This window comes from Staurois parvus, unplaced genomic scaffold (genome assembly GCF_062004578.1).
Source record: "Staurois parvus isolate SC_StPar_1 unplaced genomic scaffold, SC_StPar_1.0 ptg000137l, whole genome shotgun sequence".
NCBI lineage: Eukaryota > Metazoa > Chordata > Amphibia > Anura > Ranidae > Staurois > Staurois parvus.
In genome coordinates this window covers 4,328,469-4,347,081 of record NW_028317933.1, presented here as the reverse complement: position 1 = coordinate 4,347,081, position 18,613 = coordinate 4,328,469, and the positions used below count along the sequence as shown (strand labels likewise).

Sequence of the window (18,613 nt, the reverse complement as noted above, 5' to 3'; positions counted from 1 at the left end):
GTCCCTGCTGGGTAGATTTAGCCTCTCTGTTTGGTCCAGTGACCATTACAGCCAGGACTAAAAGTAATGTGAAATCAGAGACATCACTCTCTAGTCTCTTGGCTGTTTCAGTCATTCAAAAGGGAATTCTACTTCAACTACACTTCTTAGACTGAACCTAAGCAAGGTAAGCCTTACATGGGTGTACTTAAGCATACGCCTGTGCGGAGCTGTGTTTGTCCCTAGAGGGATGCACAGGAGGTCTGTGCATCCCCATGCAGGCCGTCTTTTACGTCAGTTGGGATATATCAACTGCACGACACAACCGCTGCTCCAAATTTGACACCCATGTGGGTGCAGGTCCCCGAACGCAGACAGTATGGGTATGGTGCTCCCACATGGATGTCAAATTGGGAGCATTAGCTGTGTCTGCATACCTGTCTCCTCTCATGCTCCAGCGTTGTCCCATCTGATTCTACAGGAGACATAGACAGGCTTCCTCTGCTGTCAGTTAAATCCAGTGAGGAGTGAGCAGAAGCCATGGCTGAGCCATGCTGTGAGTGTCTGTAAAAGCACACAGCCCACAGGGATGCTCCCATAGCACACAGCTTGCTATGAAGGCACCCAGTGGAAGGAGGAGTCAATGGGACTGCTCTGTGCAATACTGTCGCACAGAGCAGGTAATTAAAACCTTTTTTTTTTTTTTAATTAAAAAAAAAAAAAATTTCCTTAAAGTGGTTGTAAACTACATATACCCAGTGCAGTGACTGGCCTCAGGTGATGCACAGAGATGAAACAAATCCTCCTACATAAGTTGTATCTGTTTATCCAGAGCAATCTTTCCCTTACATTCTTGTGCAGAATTTACACAGGATCTCCCATCTCTGAAAAGCAGGGGGCGGGGTGCTGAAGTTACATCAGTGAGGGGAGCTCTGAGAGCTAATTGGAGGGAAGGGACATACTTCCCTTCACACAGCACACAGGAACAGAGCTGAGGCTGTCAATCAGCTGGCGGTCCCTCCCTGTCACCATTTTTCTCTTGGTGTCAGGAAAACTTGTCAGAGGTGACTCATGATTAAAACAGAGGAACGAGGCAGCGGACAGAAATGATTCTTAGTGCTCTGGATTGGGACAAGCACACACTATAGGGAGATATGCTTTGTTCATATTTCTGAGGTTTACAACCACTTTTAATATCACTTTAAGTACACTCATATAAATGAGGCCTTGGCCCAACTTTGCTCACTTCCTGCTTCATACATTGGTTTTACAAAATTTTTTGTAAAGGTTTAGTGGTCCTTTAATGGGCTGCATTAAAGATGCCAAAATAAACCCTTCTATGACGGTGTAGCCAAGCTTTGAATTATCCTGGTATTAACATCTTATAGTTCATGAAAGGAAGGCTAAAATATATTTCAACTTTATTCTCCGCTTTCCTTTCTTTGTTTTGTCTCCAGGGCATATCTGCAGTTCCAGAAAAGTCTTCTTTCACACTGATGCGGCACAGGCTGTTGGCAAGATTCCACTGAATGTGAACCAAATGAAGATTGATCTGATGAGTTTGAGTGGTCATAAAATCTATGGCCCAAAAGGTCATCTTTTATTTATTTGTACACTTTTTTTTTTTTTCAGTTTTCTAAAATAAGTTATATTAATAATTGTGTGTGTATATGTGTGTGTATGTGTGTGTGTATATGTGTGTGTGTGTATATGTGTGTGTGTACATACACAAAATCACTACTGTACAGCTCAGACGGGCAGAGAGAGAAGTGGCAGAAGGAGCCAATTGGTTGTGGTGCAGTGCTCATGTACTCACAAGTAACATGCTGAGAGGAGGCGAAGGCAGAGATACGAGCACCAATCTGTTACTTTTTTTTTTTTACTGTCCAGTCACAGGCTGTGGGAGGGGCAAGACCTGTAAGTGTTATTTAAAGCTAAACTTCAGCCAAACCGCTAAATACATGACAAAGCAGGAGTCCTCACTTTTTAAAGCTGTAGTTAAAGCTGAACCCCAGGCTCTCCTTCAATCATTTGAAGTTGTACAGGCTCCTCCCCTGTGCTGAAATGCCTTACTCTAATTTCAGTGCACATCGTGAGCTTCTCACAGTGTACATTAGAAGCTTCAGAAAGTCCGAAAGTGCCCAGCTCATTTCCTGGGTGGAGATTATCCAGCATCATCTAGCGGTTTCAAGGCTGAAGGTTCTTGAGAGCAGCACCGTGGCAGGGTGCTGTGATGTGTTCAGGAAAGTATATATAGCACCCTGCTGGCCCGTCCAACTAGCAATCTGCCTGCAAATGCATAGAAAAGCACAGAGACATAGTGATGACATCACTGAATCTAAAAAGTGTATTTAACTGCCTCCTGCCCACCATATAAGGAAATGACGAGCGCAAGGTGGTCCTCTCTTTCTGGGAGGATGTCATATGACGTCCTCCCACTCTAACCGTGCGATCGGTGGTGCGCTGTGTCCCTGGGACACAGCGGATCAGTGGAAAGAGCCGATGACTTTGGCTCTGTCATGTGATCAGCTGTGTCCAATCACAGCTGATCGCATGTAAATAAGGAAATGCTAGTTATCAACATTTCTCTCCTCACGAGCTGTCACGCTGACAGCTCGTGAGGAGAGCTGGTAATCTGCATTCCTCAGAGGGGACATCTACACTGATGATTAGTGCCCTGAGGATCAGTGTAGCCCCATCAGTGCCACCTATCATTGCCCATCAGTGCGCATCAATGTCACATATTGGTGCCCATCTGAGCTGCCACTCAGTGCTGCCTATCAGTGCCACCTATCAGTGCCGTATATGAGTACTGCCTTTCAGTGCCCATCAGTGATGCCTGTCAATGCCCATCAGTGCAGCCTCATTAGCGCACATCAGTGAAGGAGAAAAATTACTAATTTACAAATTTTCTACAACAGAAACTAAAAACTTTTTTTTTTTTTTCTTCAAAATGTTCAGCTTTTTGGTTTATCAAAAAATAAACCCAGAGGTGATTAAATACCACCAAAGGAAAGCTCTATCTGTCTAAAAAAAAATAATTTCATATGGGCACATTGTTGCATGACCGCACAATTGTCATTCAAAGCGCAACAGCGCTGAAAGCTGAAAATTGGCCTGGGCAGGAAGGGGGTGAAAGTGCCCTGTAGGCAAGTGGTTAATGAAAGTGGAAAGTTGGAACAGGAACCAGGGAGGGCAAAAACTAAGCAAATGAAACTTCCTTTAGGCAGCTACAGATTCTAAGTATTAATCATGTCAAACATGTAGAAAAGTCACTGTAAATTAGGTCTAAGGTTGCTTTTTTTAAAATGTAAATTCTTTTGGCTTTTATATGGAGTGAAAATAAAATGCAAGACAAAATAATTGCTTTGAGTATGAAGATAAAACACGCTTCTGGTCTTGGGTGCTTAACATCTGCTAATTGCCTCTTCTTTTTTTCTTTTTAAGGCGTAGGAGCAATTTATGTTCGCCGGCGACCTAGAGTACGAGTGGAGGCCTTGATGAGCGGTGGAGGTCAGGAGAGGGGCCTGAGATCTGGTACAGTTCCAACTCCGCTTACTGTGGGACTTGGGGCAGCCTGTGAGATATCTCAGCAGGAGTTAGAGGTAAATGGTGTGCTTTATATGATAAAATAGGATTGCAGATCTCTGGTGCTGGTTGTAGTGTCTCTAACTCCTATTTAAGGCAAACCTGTCAGATTTTTATTAATTTTAGATGTATTCTGGGATTTTATAGCAGGGGTGCCTTCACTATGCACTAAGGTCAGAAGACCTGCTTATATCTGTATGCTGCCCCGTCTGTTCTGATGACTTCAGTAAATATTGTAGATGAGGATTCCTTGTGCCAAATACAAACCGTTCTTTTATACTGGGGACTAGAGCATTATGGGAAGCTGGGGAGAGTTACGGATGTGAAAGGACACTTGGAAGCTGGGTGTTGGATTTTGACACCAATAATAACGTATAAAGCCATTTATAACTTTGCCCCAAATTACATCACCAATCTTGTCACCCAAACCGTACTCTACGCTCCTCGCAAGACCTCCTACTCTTTAGCTCCCTTGTCTCCCCATGCTAGTCTCCAGGACTACTCCAGAGCTTCCCCCATCCTCTGGAACTCTCTACCCCAATTTCAGACCATCGCCTACTCTGCTCACTTTTAGGCGATCTCTGAAAACCTATCTCTTCAGGGAAGCCTATCCTGCCCTCAGCTAATACTGGAATCTTCTCTTCCAACCAGTCCTTCTCCCACAGTTGTTACCTTTCGTACCACTAGCCCCTCCCTCCTAGATTGTAAGCTCCAAGGAGCAGGGCCCTCAAATCCCTCTTGTATTGTTGCTGTATTGTCTCACGTTATATTGTAAAGTGCTGAGCAAACTGTTGGAGCTATATAAATCCTGTATAATAATAATTTATCCTCTTCCTACCTTCAATCTGTAAATAAACATCCCCCAGCACGATGCCGATGTCCCCTACTGGGAATATCTTCATAAATATCCTTGTATTGAGACCAGTAGCTGACGCTTTGCATGGCTGCTGGCTGGCACTGGCCATTGGGGCCCCCATAGACAATCAGGAACCAATTAGAAGAGTTCCCAGAGGTGTGATTTTTATCAAATGCAGGCTGAAGGATTCAGTGAAAAATAACAGCTACAGATGAACACTGCCACCTATTTGTTTTATACTGTATTTGTCCAGTATTACAAAAATAATAAATTAAAAATCTATGCATATACTGTATATCAAAGAATCAAAAAACAGCAGAGTTTTTATTAAAACATTATATCCACTAAAACCTCATGTTCCTAAAAAACATAGAACCATGTTATGAAAATTAGTCATAATGTTGTTATAACTCACAGTTTAGACCTGGTTCACACCGTTGCGACTTGTCATGCAGTTTGACAATTTCAAATCACGACAAGTCGTACCCTATTGTCAGCAATGGAACTGTTCAAATCAGTGTGATTCCTACTTTGCTGCACTGATTTGCAATTTCAGGTGTGACTTGCGTAGACATCTGTGCATGAAGTTGCACAGATGTCATCCATGTCGCACCTGAATTCACACTGGTATGCGGTTTTGAACTTTCATAGTAGGATTCAGTGTGAACCAGGGCTTATTGTCAAGCAAACTGATGCAAGCTGACATCGCTAAATTTAACCTACCTAGTCTTTATTGACTTCTGGTAACAAAAAAGTTAATTCCATATTGACTTTAATTTTTTTTTTCCTGTGGTTGAACATCTATTCTTAAATCTCTCCCTGAGCCAGTGTATTGCATTATAAAAAGTTCAGCAGCTCTTATTTAAAATATGCCATAAATGAGGCTATTTTTGTACCAACTAGGATTAGTATAAATTTATTACATAAAATTGTACGATAACCATAGACAGTCAGAATAAGAAATTTATTTGGTGTCTCTCTTTAGTGTTTTTGATGCTTGGTATATTTGTAATGTTTTTTTGTATTTCTCTTCACTTTCAGTACGACCACAAAAGAATCGGCTACCTGGCAGATCGCTTGATTAAGAATATAATGCATAATATTCCTGAGGTTGTGTTGAATGGAGACCCTGAGCAGCGTTACCCAGGTATTAAATCTGTGTACCATGGGCTGTACAACAGCCGTTATAACTTCCTTGCTCTATTCAAATGAAAAAAAAAAATTGTCTCTAGTTCTACTTTAATCATTGCTTCTCATCGCCTCTAAACAAAACTCTTTAGCTTCTTAGATTCTGGTCAGACAGATCAAGCAAGTTTACAGATGCACAGCTTTTTTCCTTGCTCCAACTGTCCTCTGAGAGCTGTGCTGGGAACATTGAGTCTGGATTCGATCTTAAATAGAAAAAAAGTTTGGGTGTGTGCCAAGTGTAGAGGGGAGGAAGGAACTTTATATGGTACTGGGAGACCAAGCCAATTAGAGGTACTGCTAACCAGAGAGCCAGGTGGCTTTACATTTTCATTGTGTATTATTTTGAGTGAAGTTGAAACTCTGTGTGGGAAACCTTGTGTCAAAAGGACTTTTCAGATACTGTCTAATAAAAGAGGGCTACCAGGCCCTTACGTTTTAGTTCCTGCCTGGCATAATCTCACTATACTTTTTATATATATATATATATATATATATATATATATATATATATATATATATATTATTACTACGAGTTTATATAGCGCCAAAGGGTTTGCTCAGCGCTGTACAATAGGGGGGACAATACATGGCACAGTACAACAATATATTTATTTCTGTACACAATTTTGTTAAAATGTTAAATACAAATAGTAAAAGAATACTTCATAAAAAGAAGAAAAAAAATTAGGGGTTGTCTTTTTTTGTTTGCATATGTGATGTGTTTAGCTGGTGGTAAGCTGAAAGCAAAGCTATGCATTCGGCTTTTGTAGGACAACACTTTAATGGTGGCCTTCATTTTCCTGCTGCACCATACAGGCACTCACAAGGATGAGAAATAGGAGGGGTGTTCAAGTCTAATTGGGACTTTTGAGTTTATAGGATAAAAGAACAAATTTCCAGCAGTGGAAACTGCATTTTTTTTGTGGACATACTCCCCTGCTACATTTATACACTTATCCCAGCATTTAAATAATGCCTGGAAATATTCGGCATAGAAAGATTTGTCAGTATATCTGAACCATCAGGCATTCCACACGCTGAATGTTCACAAGAATGGCTGCTGTGAGCTGGGAACCACCACGGCCAGGATCATCACTGATGGACATACGGCCTTCTTTGAAACCTTTACACCATTCAAATGTCTTACTGCAGCTGAGCATCTCATCACCGTACTGTGCTTAAAGTCTTTAGTTATCCGCGGTTCTACACCTTCGTTCACAAGAAACGTCATCACCGCATGCTTTTCCATGCACACACTAACATTGTTGTCTGCTATCTTGATTAACGGTCTCTGGACTGGTCTGTGACATGTGCGCCGCCTATCAGTAATAGGACACACATGCCACTTACTAGTGCATGTAATATCACCACGTTAGCATCCCTTCTTCCACCTGTAACAATTAAAAGTCCTGGTTTGACTTGAACGATCCTTGTAACTTAATATTTAGTTGTGGGGATCCTCCTACCCCCACCTCTCCCGCTATTTGGTTTTTTTGTTGTGTTTTTTTTTTTTTTTTAATTGGTGAGTTACCATTTAGACCCTGCGCCACCTCAGTCCTGTGCTTACGCAGGTCTTTTCTTCAAGTCTGGACAAAGCAGGAGAGAGTAAGAAGGTAAGTAGAAGCACAAGAAGGGACTGCCATTAATCTGAACCTGTCCTTTTTTTTTTTTTTTTTTTTTTTTTTTTCCCTTCATTGACAAAGTAAAGGTTCTTTTAAATGCATTACTATGATAATCTCTGTATACCTTTTTAAAAGTCTAATCTTCTTACTTTTTTCAGGCTGTATAAACCTTTCATTTGCCTATGTGGAGGGGGAGAGTTTATTGATGGCATTGAAAGATGTTGCACTATCTTCTGGAAGGTATGATAGTACAAAGCATGATTTGTCCAAATCACTTTAGTAATTATTGATAAGATCATATAAAACAACTAATGCATTTTTGGGGGCCAAGCCACTCCCTCTTTATCAGGGCTACAAGAAAGTAAAGCACTCTTATCCTAGTATCATGCTTTGAATCTTGCCTGTGCGCACATACATTCTCAGACATTTGGAATCCTCATCCATATTGAGTATATGAAGGTGTATGGATGCCATCAGTGTTGTAGCTGAATAAAGAACAAATACACGTTTGTGTGTAGAGTGGTGGTTATATAATTATAATATAATATTACTAATACAAATAATTCCCTGCAGATTTTGTAAGTTTGCCCATTTACAAACAAATGGAGGGTCTATAATTTTTATCATAAATTTTTTTTAAATTATAGAAACAGGATATCAACCCAAAATCCAGAAAAAACACATAATACAAATGTTATAAGTTGAGTTGCAGTTCAGTGAGTAAAATAAGTATTTGATCCCCAAGCAAAACATGATTTAGTACTTGGTGGAGAAACCCTTTTTAGCAAGCACAGAAGACGTTTCTTGTAGTTGGTTACCAGGTTTGCACACATCTCAGGAGGGATTTTGGTCTCTCCATAAATTTTCTCTAGAATCAAGGCCTGGAGACTGGCTAGGCCACTCCATGACCCACTGTATGGGTGGTGTATGTACAGTATATTGGCTTTGTGCAGAACCCAAATGCAGCAATATTCTTGCAACAAAGTAAAAAGCTTTTATGATCAACACAAAATAATCTACATCAAGCACAATAGTAACTGACTTCCTCATACCAGATAATTGTGGACTAGGTAGATGTTACTGAAATTGTGGTGCTTGCATATGAACCCTTCAGACTTGCACTTTAACCTTTTTGTTTGTGCTCACCTCTAGCGCTTGCACTTCGGCATCACTAGAGCCATCTTATGTCTTGAGAGCTATAGGAGCAGATGAGGACCTCGCTCACTCCTCTATCAGGTTGGTTTTGAGAGTTACTGTTTATGAAGATGTATATTTTAGACTAATAGAATGTTAAACCAAATTTGTAGTATTTGTCCAAAAAAAACAGAGCTTCCGCTAGCGCGAACAAATAAAGGTATCAAGGTGCCACACATCTGCAGCAGGCCTTTCTGGTGGGGACTTCCTGTGTTAATGTCAAAGCTCTCTCCTCTTTCTGCACTTTTCTATAGGCCAGTGAGGCAGCCCACCTTAATGGTGAACCAATAGGAGTGTGTAGGGGATGGAGTGGCAAACTTTGACACTACCAGGAAGTTCTTAAGCTGATTAGAACTGCCCACCATTATGCCGTAATGGCAAGGTCCTGGAGGTCTCTGCTGGCATTTTCATCCTCTTTTTAGTATTTTGTACTTTACATTCCTGATTGATTAGAAGGTAGGCTTTATGTTTATCTATTATCTCTTAGGTTTGGTATTGGACGATTCACAACAGAGGAAGAGGTTGACTTTACTGTTGGGAAATGCATCCAGGAGGTGAAACGGCTCAGAGAAATGAGGTATACCAAACATTGAGAGGATCTTGGCCTCTTCCTGTACTTGTAAAAATGGAGCATGTGTAGTGTACCAGTGGACAGAGAGCATACTTTTATAATCTTAAGAACTGGTGACTGCCACCTGGGGGGTAGTGACAACCCCTCCCATGCAATTTTCTACACCCCCTTGCCCATCAGCCCAGAAAAGTGGCAATTTTAATTTGACAAAGTATAAAAGGCAAAAAGTGATGTAGCGCTAAAACAAGAAGATTATATGAAAAAGTCACATTAAGCCCATAATCAATGTAACATAGTGACACAATCATTAACATGTAAAAGGGCGAAATAGTGCGTGATGGAACTAGATGAGTAAAAATAAAACACATGTGAGACCCCTGCACACAGTGCACATATCAGAAAAAAGTCCAGTGATCCGTATCACATTCCCTCCACTCATGCAAAATCAATGGACTGTGTGTGGACCCGCACACCCCGAAGTGCAATCCAAGACCGGCTGAAATGGCCTCTCACCTCCTATCTGCGACCCTGCAGGGCCACAGAGCTTGAAAAATCACCACTGGATCAGGATAACCTTCCTCTTGGGTGAATGGCTTCACGATATATTTCCAATATACTGATTCCACCTCTCCTGTAATATCCTCAAAGGTCAAATGAGCAGGGTGGATCCCAACTCAAATCCCAATAGGACCAAAGAAGAAGAAGAAGACATCCTCCATAGTGTAAAACCGCTTTACTTCTTTTAAAACTGGATACTGTGTACACTTACATCAGCAAGATGAAATAACAGCTAGTACCCATACCATGGGTGTAAGCGTGTGGCTGAAGGGTGTTCCAAGATGGCGCCACGCCGGAAGTGCGTCACCACGTATTGCCGTGGTGTCCTGAGGAAGTCACGAGGTCACGTGACGCAGCGCGTCGACGGCAATACGTGGTGACGCACTTCCGGCGCGGCGCCATCTTGGAACACCCTTCAGCCACACGCTTACACCCATGGTATGGGTACTAGCTGTTATTTCATCTTGCTGATGTAAGTGTACACAGTATCCAGTTTTAAAATAAGTAAAGCGGTTTTACGCTATGGAGGATGTCTTCTTCTTCTTTGGTCCTATTGGGATTTGAGTTGGGATCCACCCTGCTCATTTGACCTTTGAGGATATTACAGGAGAGGTAATATCAGTATATTGGGAATATATCGTGAAGCCATTCACCCAAGAGGAAGGTTATCCTGATCCAGTGGTGATTTTTCAAGCTCTGTGGCCCTGCAGGGTCGCAGATAGGAGGTGAGAGGCCATTTCAGCCGGTTTTGGATTGCACTTCGGGGTGTGCGGGTCCACACACAGTCCATTGATTCTGCATGAGTGGAGGGAATGTGATACGGATCACTGGACTTTTTTCTGATATGTGCACTGTGTGCAGGGGTCTCACATGTGTTTTATTTTTACTCATCTAGTTCCATCACGCACTATTTCGCCCTTTTACATGTTAATGATTGTGTCACTATGTTACATTGATTATGGGCTTAATGTGACTTTTTCATATAATCTTCTTGTTTTGGCGCTACATCACTTTTTGCCTTTTATACTTTATCAGATCTATAGGTATTGGATCAGATGTTAGCAGCTTTACATGTTTATTTATTGATTATTTCAACATAAGAGCGCAAGCAGATTTTGTATATCATCAATTTTAATTTGACAAATTTGGTTCCATTTGATTTCAGTGGGGTTCAGGTTTGGCATCCGAACTTCTTAGAAGTTTGGCAAACCCCTGCCGAACTGAACCAAACCCAGTGCTGTTTGGCTCTTCACTATTCTCAAGAGGTCAGCTTTAAAGTGATACTAACAGAGAAGTGTTAATTGCCATAATTCATTCACATAAATATATCATGCCACTGTATTGTTTCTTAATTTCTTTCAATACGTTCTTGCTGCAGCACTGTTATGTAGTCACATGATCTTTCCCTGTTTTTAGGCATCTGCAGGGACAGATGCTTGGGAGGAGCTTTTATTACTCTGCTGATTTAATGCTGTCTACGGTGTGAGTCTGTGTCTGTGCAGCCCTGATTGGTGCTGTGACTGTCACGACTAAAAAAAACCCTGTTTCTGAAGAGCAATTCAAATTAGATTATAAATATCAAATAACTGTTTTACAGCTCCCAATAAATATTTATTGAACATCAAATTATGTATTTTTGTGCATTAATATGGTGTAGGCAGAGTCAGTGATGACTGACACTAGCTTTAAGTTTGTTCAAAACGGCATCTGCATCCAAGGCTCTTTTTTAACTTTACAGGTATTATTACATTAGATATATATACCATATTTTTCGCCATATAAGACGCTCCGGAATATAAGACGCACCCAATTTTAAAGGAGGAAAATCTAGAAAAAAAAGATTCTGAACCCAATACATAGAGTAATTCATCCCCCATAGAGTAATTCATCCCCCATAGTAATTCATCCCCCATATAGTAATTCATCCCCCATATAGTAATTCATTCCCCATATTGTGTCAATTCACTTACCTTTGCTCCGCGCGTTCCTCTCGCCGCGTTCCCGCGCCGTTCCGGTCTTCAGGGCGGACTGTGAGAGGAGTTCGTCACGCTGCCCCGCCTACATCCTGTCCGCCCCGTAGTTTGCCCATTGCTGATCCACGAGCAGAGGGGGTGATGACGTCAGCGCGCACCGCCGGGTGTACCAAGATGGCCGACCGCTCCAGAGATAGGCCAAAGCCGCGGCCTTTCCTACGGCCGTGGCCGCGCCTCACGGATTCTCTCTCTATTCGTCGTATAAGACGCACCAACTTTTCCCCCCCAGTTTTGGGGAAGAAAAAGTGCGTCTTATACGGCGAAAAATACGGTAATACACATTTGTGTTTAAAAGTAAGCTCTTTTTTTTTTTTTTTTTTTTTTTTTTTTTTTGTGAGTTTCTTAGTGAATGTAATCATTTAGCATACTTTATTCCACTCCCATAGTGTTTTAGCAATAAGAGGACATGGAGGAGGGGGGAGGGAGGAGAGTGCCATTTACCACTGTGTATACGCCCACCTGTGTGACTCTATAGTCACATGGGCTTTACAGATGAGAAAAAGGAGGAAATGAACAGCTTAGAAGGGACCTGAATTAGGAGCGTATTCAGTAGAGGACCCCAGCTGGTCTACACAATCTCTGCCTACAATGGGGACACAGAGAAGAAGGGAGGGACAGCTGAAGGCAGGATCAACCAGGTATTATTCACAAAACAAATGCTTTAGTGGCTTTGTGAGTGTGCACACTCTGTTATATAACATGTAATGAGAGTTCTTCATGGTCTGGGTTTAATGACACTGGAATAAATTTCCAATATTTTTGCCTCATATCTTCGTCTTTAATAAATGTGTATTCTTTGCAGCCCATTGTGGGAGATGGTGCAAGATGGGATCGATCTGAAAAGCATCCAATGGACCCAGCACTGACTATCCGGGTACCCAAGATTGAACATCAGAACACGTTCTGTTTGTTAGTCTATTGGCTTCTGTTACACAATTGGATACTTCTGTAGTTGCCAACACCCCTGCTAGCTAAGGGGTCTGTCAAACACTTGTGTAGTCGTGTCCCCCTGCCCCCATTTATTTAAAATGCAAGCTCTAATAGTTAAATGGAGCTACCTGGGCTGGTTTCTTCTGCTGCAGAATTTTTGCACAAGCAATATAACTTTAGACACTGCTGATGGTCACATAAAAAAATATATCCTTCTTCCCAGTCCTTAATGGGAAATACAGGTGGAACATGTAACATTTTCCAAAAGGTGAACTTATCCGTCATACTTTCCTTTCCTGCAGGTAAATCAAATATTGGTCTCTCCTGAAGAGCTCTGGGCGCCATTGATGGCATACAATTCTGGTGATTCAGATGTCTGGTTCCCAGAATGGTGGGCACTATGCTTTCTCGTACCAGTGTCTGTTACTGCTGTGTAAGACCACCAAGGCAGAGTATACAATTTGGCAGCATTATAATGAACCCATGTTAACTCACATTGCGCTAAGGCGGCCCTTTATTTTGAATAGATGTGCTTTGCAAGCACACATCCTGTACCTGACCCTTTTTCGGGAATGCAACATACTACAGCTGCCTTAGTGTGTTGGGTTGCCATTCAAACTGAAGGGCACCTCAAGGCACCAACACGCTTAACTGGTGTCACCACATGTTTCAGTAACACATGTTGGTACCACAATCTAAAAGTGTGAACCTGGCCAAAATATCGGGATTGTTAGAATTGCAACCAAAATATTTTGAATATTTGCCTAGGCTAAACTGCTTAAGGTTTCATTTTGGTTAAGAGAGGCGCATTCATTTAGAATAGATACTGGGATGTTTAAGCAGGTCATGCTTTGCTTAAGTATTTATCTGCCTATTTCCAAGCATTTTTAGCAGTGATCTTTATTAACAGATTTTCTTTGCCATGTGTCACATCTTTGCCTCTGTTTTTGTTTATTAAAATACTGTCTGCAGCAGATGGGACGTATACCTAGGGCCCCCCACACACTGCATATTACATTCACTTATACACACAAGGACACACATTTGTGTGCTCCAACCTTTGTATGTAATGTGTTCTAGTGTGTGCATGTGTATTTCTGACTTCTCTCTTTTCTGCTATTTAGTGCCCATGGCTTTTAAAGTCAGCCTGTTTATTGACAGAGTGAAGATATTTTTGAAAAGTATCTATCTAGTAGTGTTAGGGCACAAATTATGGGACACTACAATCTGTATTCACATGACCTGTCCTTTCAGTTTTTTGCCTTATTTTTGCTCAGGTTTGTAAATGTGAGGCTAATGTACATTACCGTTTATATTTTGCATTTGGCAGATTGTAAATCAATAAAGGTTTTTGAGATTGTATTGGTGTGCTGTGGTGGCTCCATATTAACTTGACTGCGTGGAAGAAAAAAAAAACAAACACAATCTTTAACCAATTCAATACCGAGCAATTTTACACCTTCCTGCCCAGGCCATTTTTCAGGTTTCAGCGCTCTCACACTTTGAATGACAATTGCGCGGTCATACAACATTGTACCCAAACTAAAATTTTATCATTTTCTTCACACAACTAGAGCTTTCTTTTGGTGGTATTTAATCACCACTGGGGTTTTTATTTTTTGCTAAATTAACAAAAAAGACCGAAAATTTTGAAAAAAAAAACACGTTTTTCTTTGTTTCTATTATAAAAGTTTGCAAATAAATAATTGTTCTTCATAAATTTAGGCCGAGATGTATTCTGATACATGTCTTTGGTGAAAATAACCCAAATTAGGATATATATTTTTAGTTTGTAGGAAAGTTATAGAGTTCACAAACTATGGTATAGATCTGAATATTGATCAATCCTGAAGTACTGACAGCCAATCTAATTTCTTGAGGTCCAAGAATGTCAGAATAGTACAGATATCCCCCAAATGACCCCTTTTTGCAAAGTAGACAGTCCGACGTACTTCATAAGAGGAATAGCGAGTTTTTTGAAGTCGTATTTTTTTTTTTGTCATTTTTTGGAAAATGAAAACATTAAAAAAAATATTTTCACTATTTTTTTGTACATACTGTCACCAGTACAGCGTCATCATATAACTGGCATGGCGGTGATCAGGGACACTGAATGGTGACAGTGTGGGGAAAAAAAATATATATATATATAATTTTTTTTTAATTTTTTATTACATTTTTTTCTTTTTTTTTAAAGATTTTTTTTTTTTCATATTTCACTATGTCCAAAGTAGTACAATGTTACCATAGTAACATTGTACTACTTTGGGGAAGTGATCAGTATTTTTTTTTTTTTTTACACAATTTGCTTATAGCAAAGAATTACTTTGCTATAAGCAAGCATTTACCTGAATGACATCGATTCATTCAGGGTTTTTTTTTTTTGTGCTTAGCTGTGATTTGGCCACAGCTAATCACATGACATGTGCATGTGATTAGCTGTGACCATTCACAGCTAGGCAGTAGAATACAATGGATGACATGAATGAAGCCATCCATTGTATACAACTGTCATGTGACCTGCTGTGATTGGTCACAGCAGGTCACATGGTACCGGCAACGGGGGCCGGTACTCAGATCTGTCATCGGCCATGTCCGAGGTACACGGCCGGTGACAGATCGCGCCGCTGCGCGGCTCTGCAAGCGCGCAAACTGCGCATGTGCGGGAGGTCGCCATATGGCAGCCTCCCGGAAAGGTAATGCACTTTTGAGGATGCCATTTGGCCATAGGCCGGGCGTCAAATGGTTAAAGAAAATTTTAAAGTGTTATTAAACCCATAAGACATTCATTAGAAAGGGTTCGCTACACTTACATGTCCAACCTGCTTCTGCATCATCTCCTTCTCAGGGCCATCTGTTCTGCAAGAGAGGAACTTAAAAATTTGGCAAAGTAAAACTCTTGTCTATGAGATGGCTCCAATGCCTTGCAAGATCTACCTGGTGCCATCTCTACGTGCTTCCTAATGTACCTACAGCCACACAAGAACATCTCTGTACAGGTTCTCAGTAACAGGTTGGTTGGTAACAAGTCTAATTCTTGCAGGCAAGCCAAAAACACCAACCCAGTAGTATAGTAATGTGCCTTTACTAAAAAAGAATGCTCATACAGTGTATTTATAGTTGTATGAATACAGTTCAAGACATCTAGAGTGCTACAAACATACATGTACATGTTACCTATCCTTTCCTAGCAAATGCACTAGTCTGTTTGTAATAGGGGTACTCTAAAAGTGATCTACCATAGCTCCTGTGATAGCTGGTCCATAGCAAACTGGACTCTGCCAAGGGAAAGTACTAGAAGGCACACTACCAGGCAGCTAAAGACTGCCAAGACCAAGAACCCATTTTTTCTGCTATCTCTTAAAAAGGCTGAAGTCCTGTTTGCTTTTGAAATCATGGACCAGCTATTGCAGAAGAGCTGAAAAGTGAAGTATGGTTTTCTTTTTCATACATTTTAGAATAGGAAATGGTTAAACCCCCTGGTAGTTTATTTTTTTTGTTGTATGTGTACACAAGACGCAATAGGAAGTAAGAGGAAATCTCTCAAAAAGGAAAAGGAATTCTGTCTATATATCTATATCTCTGTCTATATAAGGTCGCACAGTAACCGTGCATGTCAGAGAACAAACCAAGCCATGAAGTTCAAGCAAATGTCTGTAGACCTCCGAGACAAGATTGTATCAAAGCACAGATTTGGGGAAGGGTACAGAAAAATTCCTGCAGCATTGAAGGTTCCAATGAGCACAGTGGCCTCCATCAGTGGCGTCCCGTGGCAGGTGCGGCGGGTGTGGCCCGCACCAGGTGACACCGGACCCGCTCCACGAAAAGGTAAGTTGGAAAGCAAGCCAACGATCCCCGCAGGATGGATCGGATCCATCCTGCAGGAATCGTCGGCTTTCTTTCCAACTTACCTTTTCGTGGAGCGGGTCCGGTGTCACCCCGTATAGGTTGCATGATGACTATCCCTGCAGATCCGAACCATCCTGCGGGGATCGTCGGCTTGCAACCTATACGGGGTGACTCCGGACCCGCTCCACGAAAAGGTAAGTTGGAAAGAAAGCCGACGATCCCCGCAGGATGGATCTGCAGATTGAGCATAATGGAACGGTGTCCGATCCATTATGCTCAATGCGCAGATCCGATCCATTCTGCGGGGATCGTCGGAGGGGGTGTTACCGCACCGGGTGACACCAACCCTAGGGACTCCTCTGGCCTCCATCATCCACAAATGGAAGAAGTTTGGAACCACCAGGAATCTTCCTAGAGAGGGCTGCCTGGCCAAAATGAGCGATCGAGAGAGAAGGGCCTTAGCCAGGGAGGTAACCAAGCACCCGATGGTCACTCTGAAAGAGCTCCAGCGTTTCTCTGTGGAGAGAGGAGAACCTTCCAGAAGAACAACCATCTCTGCAGCACTCCACCAATATGGTAGAGTGGCCAGACAGAAGCCACTCCTCAGTAAAAGGCAAATGGCGGCCCGTCTGGAGTTTGCCAAAAGGCTCCTGAGGGACTCTGAGACCATGAGAAACAAAACTCTCTGGTCTGATGGAACAAAGATTGAACTCTGGCCTGAATGCCAAGCGCCATGTCTGGAGGAAGGCAGTGTTCTATGAATGAACTACAAGTCCTGACATCCTCTGTGGCTGTCGATTTGTAGTTCTCAATAAACTGACGGCGCTGTGGAGCGGCATGGTAGTTTATTGATTCTTCCTGTCAGTATATCTGATTGCCTGCACATTCTGTACTGACAGGCCTGCAGGAGACCTGCTTGGCACCAGCGATCTACTGATCGCAGGTGCAATGCTTTAGAGGCTCCAGAAACAAAACAATAATAAATGCACTTTCTTTTTTTTTTTTTCTTGCAAAAAAAAGTGCATTTTATTATTTTTTGAAAAAAGGTGAACATTAAAAGGGGCATTGGTGCACACTCTTTCCTGAGCCCAGCTCTATGCATTCATAGGACACATAGAGCCACAGCTCGGCCCTGCTCATTGGCTCAATGGCTGTGATTGACAGCCAATAAGGAATCACTGGCTGTGATTGACAGCCAGTGATGAAAAAGAGACTTGGGACAGCCAAGGCTCCTGTGCACATTGCTGAATCAAGAGGGGGCTAAGGCGAGTACTGGGGGGGGAGCATAACATGAAACCTTCACCTTTTCCCTAAAAACTGCCTCTGCAGATTAGGGGTTTCTGTAGATAAAACAATCTGTGCAGTTTTGACAAAAGTTGAATAAGACTGTTTCTTTGGAGCGAGTGGGAGCTGTTATAAATAAATAACTGGGGAATATCTGATTGCATGGGTGTCTCTGTGTATCATCTGGGGGCCAATACTATTTTCAATATATGAAGTCTTAGGAGGTATTTGACCAAACGGTCTGTCTTTTAATGTTCTCCAGCACATACTTGCAGACGGCCCCCAAACTATTCTTGCCAACCATCTGAGGCTGTGAGTCTCGGATTATGGGATTCTGTATATGTGTATATATATATATATGTGTGTATATATATATATATATATATATATATATATATATATATATATATATATATAAACATCAAGGCTTTTGGAGATACTTTTGTAACCCTTTCCAGCTTCATGCAAATCAACAATTCTTGATCGTAGGTCTTCTGAGAGCTCTTTTCTGCGAGGCATGGTTCACATCAGACAATGTTTCTTGAAACCAGTAAACCCAAAACAGGTGTGTGTTTTTTAAGGGCAGGGGAGCTGTCAGCAACAGATCCAATATCATCACACTGATTGGAGTCAAGGTTGGCTCACTCCTGGCTCCAATTAGCTCTGGGAGAAGTCATTAAGCTAGGGCCTCACATACTTTTTCCTCCCTGCACTGTGAATGTTTACATGTTATGTGCAATTAAACCATGGCAACATCTGTTTGTGTCGTATTATGTTCAGCAGACTGTGTTCTTCTATTGTTGTGACTTGGATGACGTTCAGAGCACATTTTATGCCCAATTCATGCAATACTCCACGTAATCCCAAGGGGTTCACATACTTTTTCTTGCAACTGTGTGTGTGTGTGTGTATATATATATATATATATATATCACTCAGGCTTCCAGATGGGATCACGCCC

General features: G+C 41.6%; 1 protein-coding gene across 2 annotated transcripts in view; it reads left to right on the top strand.

Annotated features, from left to right (window-relative positions):
* The window catches only part of NFS1 (NFS1 cysteine desulfurase), a 34,016-nt gene extending 20,135 nt beyond the window's left edge, over positions 1–13,881 (top strand). For both annotated transcript variants that reach the window (XM_089673271.1, XM_089673270.1), the window contains exons 7-13: positions 1,437–1,571; positions 3,427–3,584; positions 5,465–5,570; positions 7,392–7,473; positions 8,386–8,469; positions 8,915–9,004; positions 12,392–13,881. In XM_089673271.1, the coding sequence (XP_089529397.1) occupies positions 1,437–1,571; positions 3,427–3,584; positions 5,465–5,570; positions 7,392–7,473; positions 8,386–8,469; positions 8,915–9,004; positions 12,392–12,455 (719 nt within the window). In that variant the 3' untranslated portion in view covers positions 12,456–13,881. The remainder of the gene's footprint in view (positions 1–1,436; positions 1,572–3,426; positions 3,585–5,464; positions 5,571–7,391; positions 7,474–8,385; positions 8,470–8,914; positions 9,005–12,391) is intronic.
* The last annotated feature ends 4,732 nt before the right edge of the window (positions 13,882–18,613 follow it).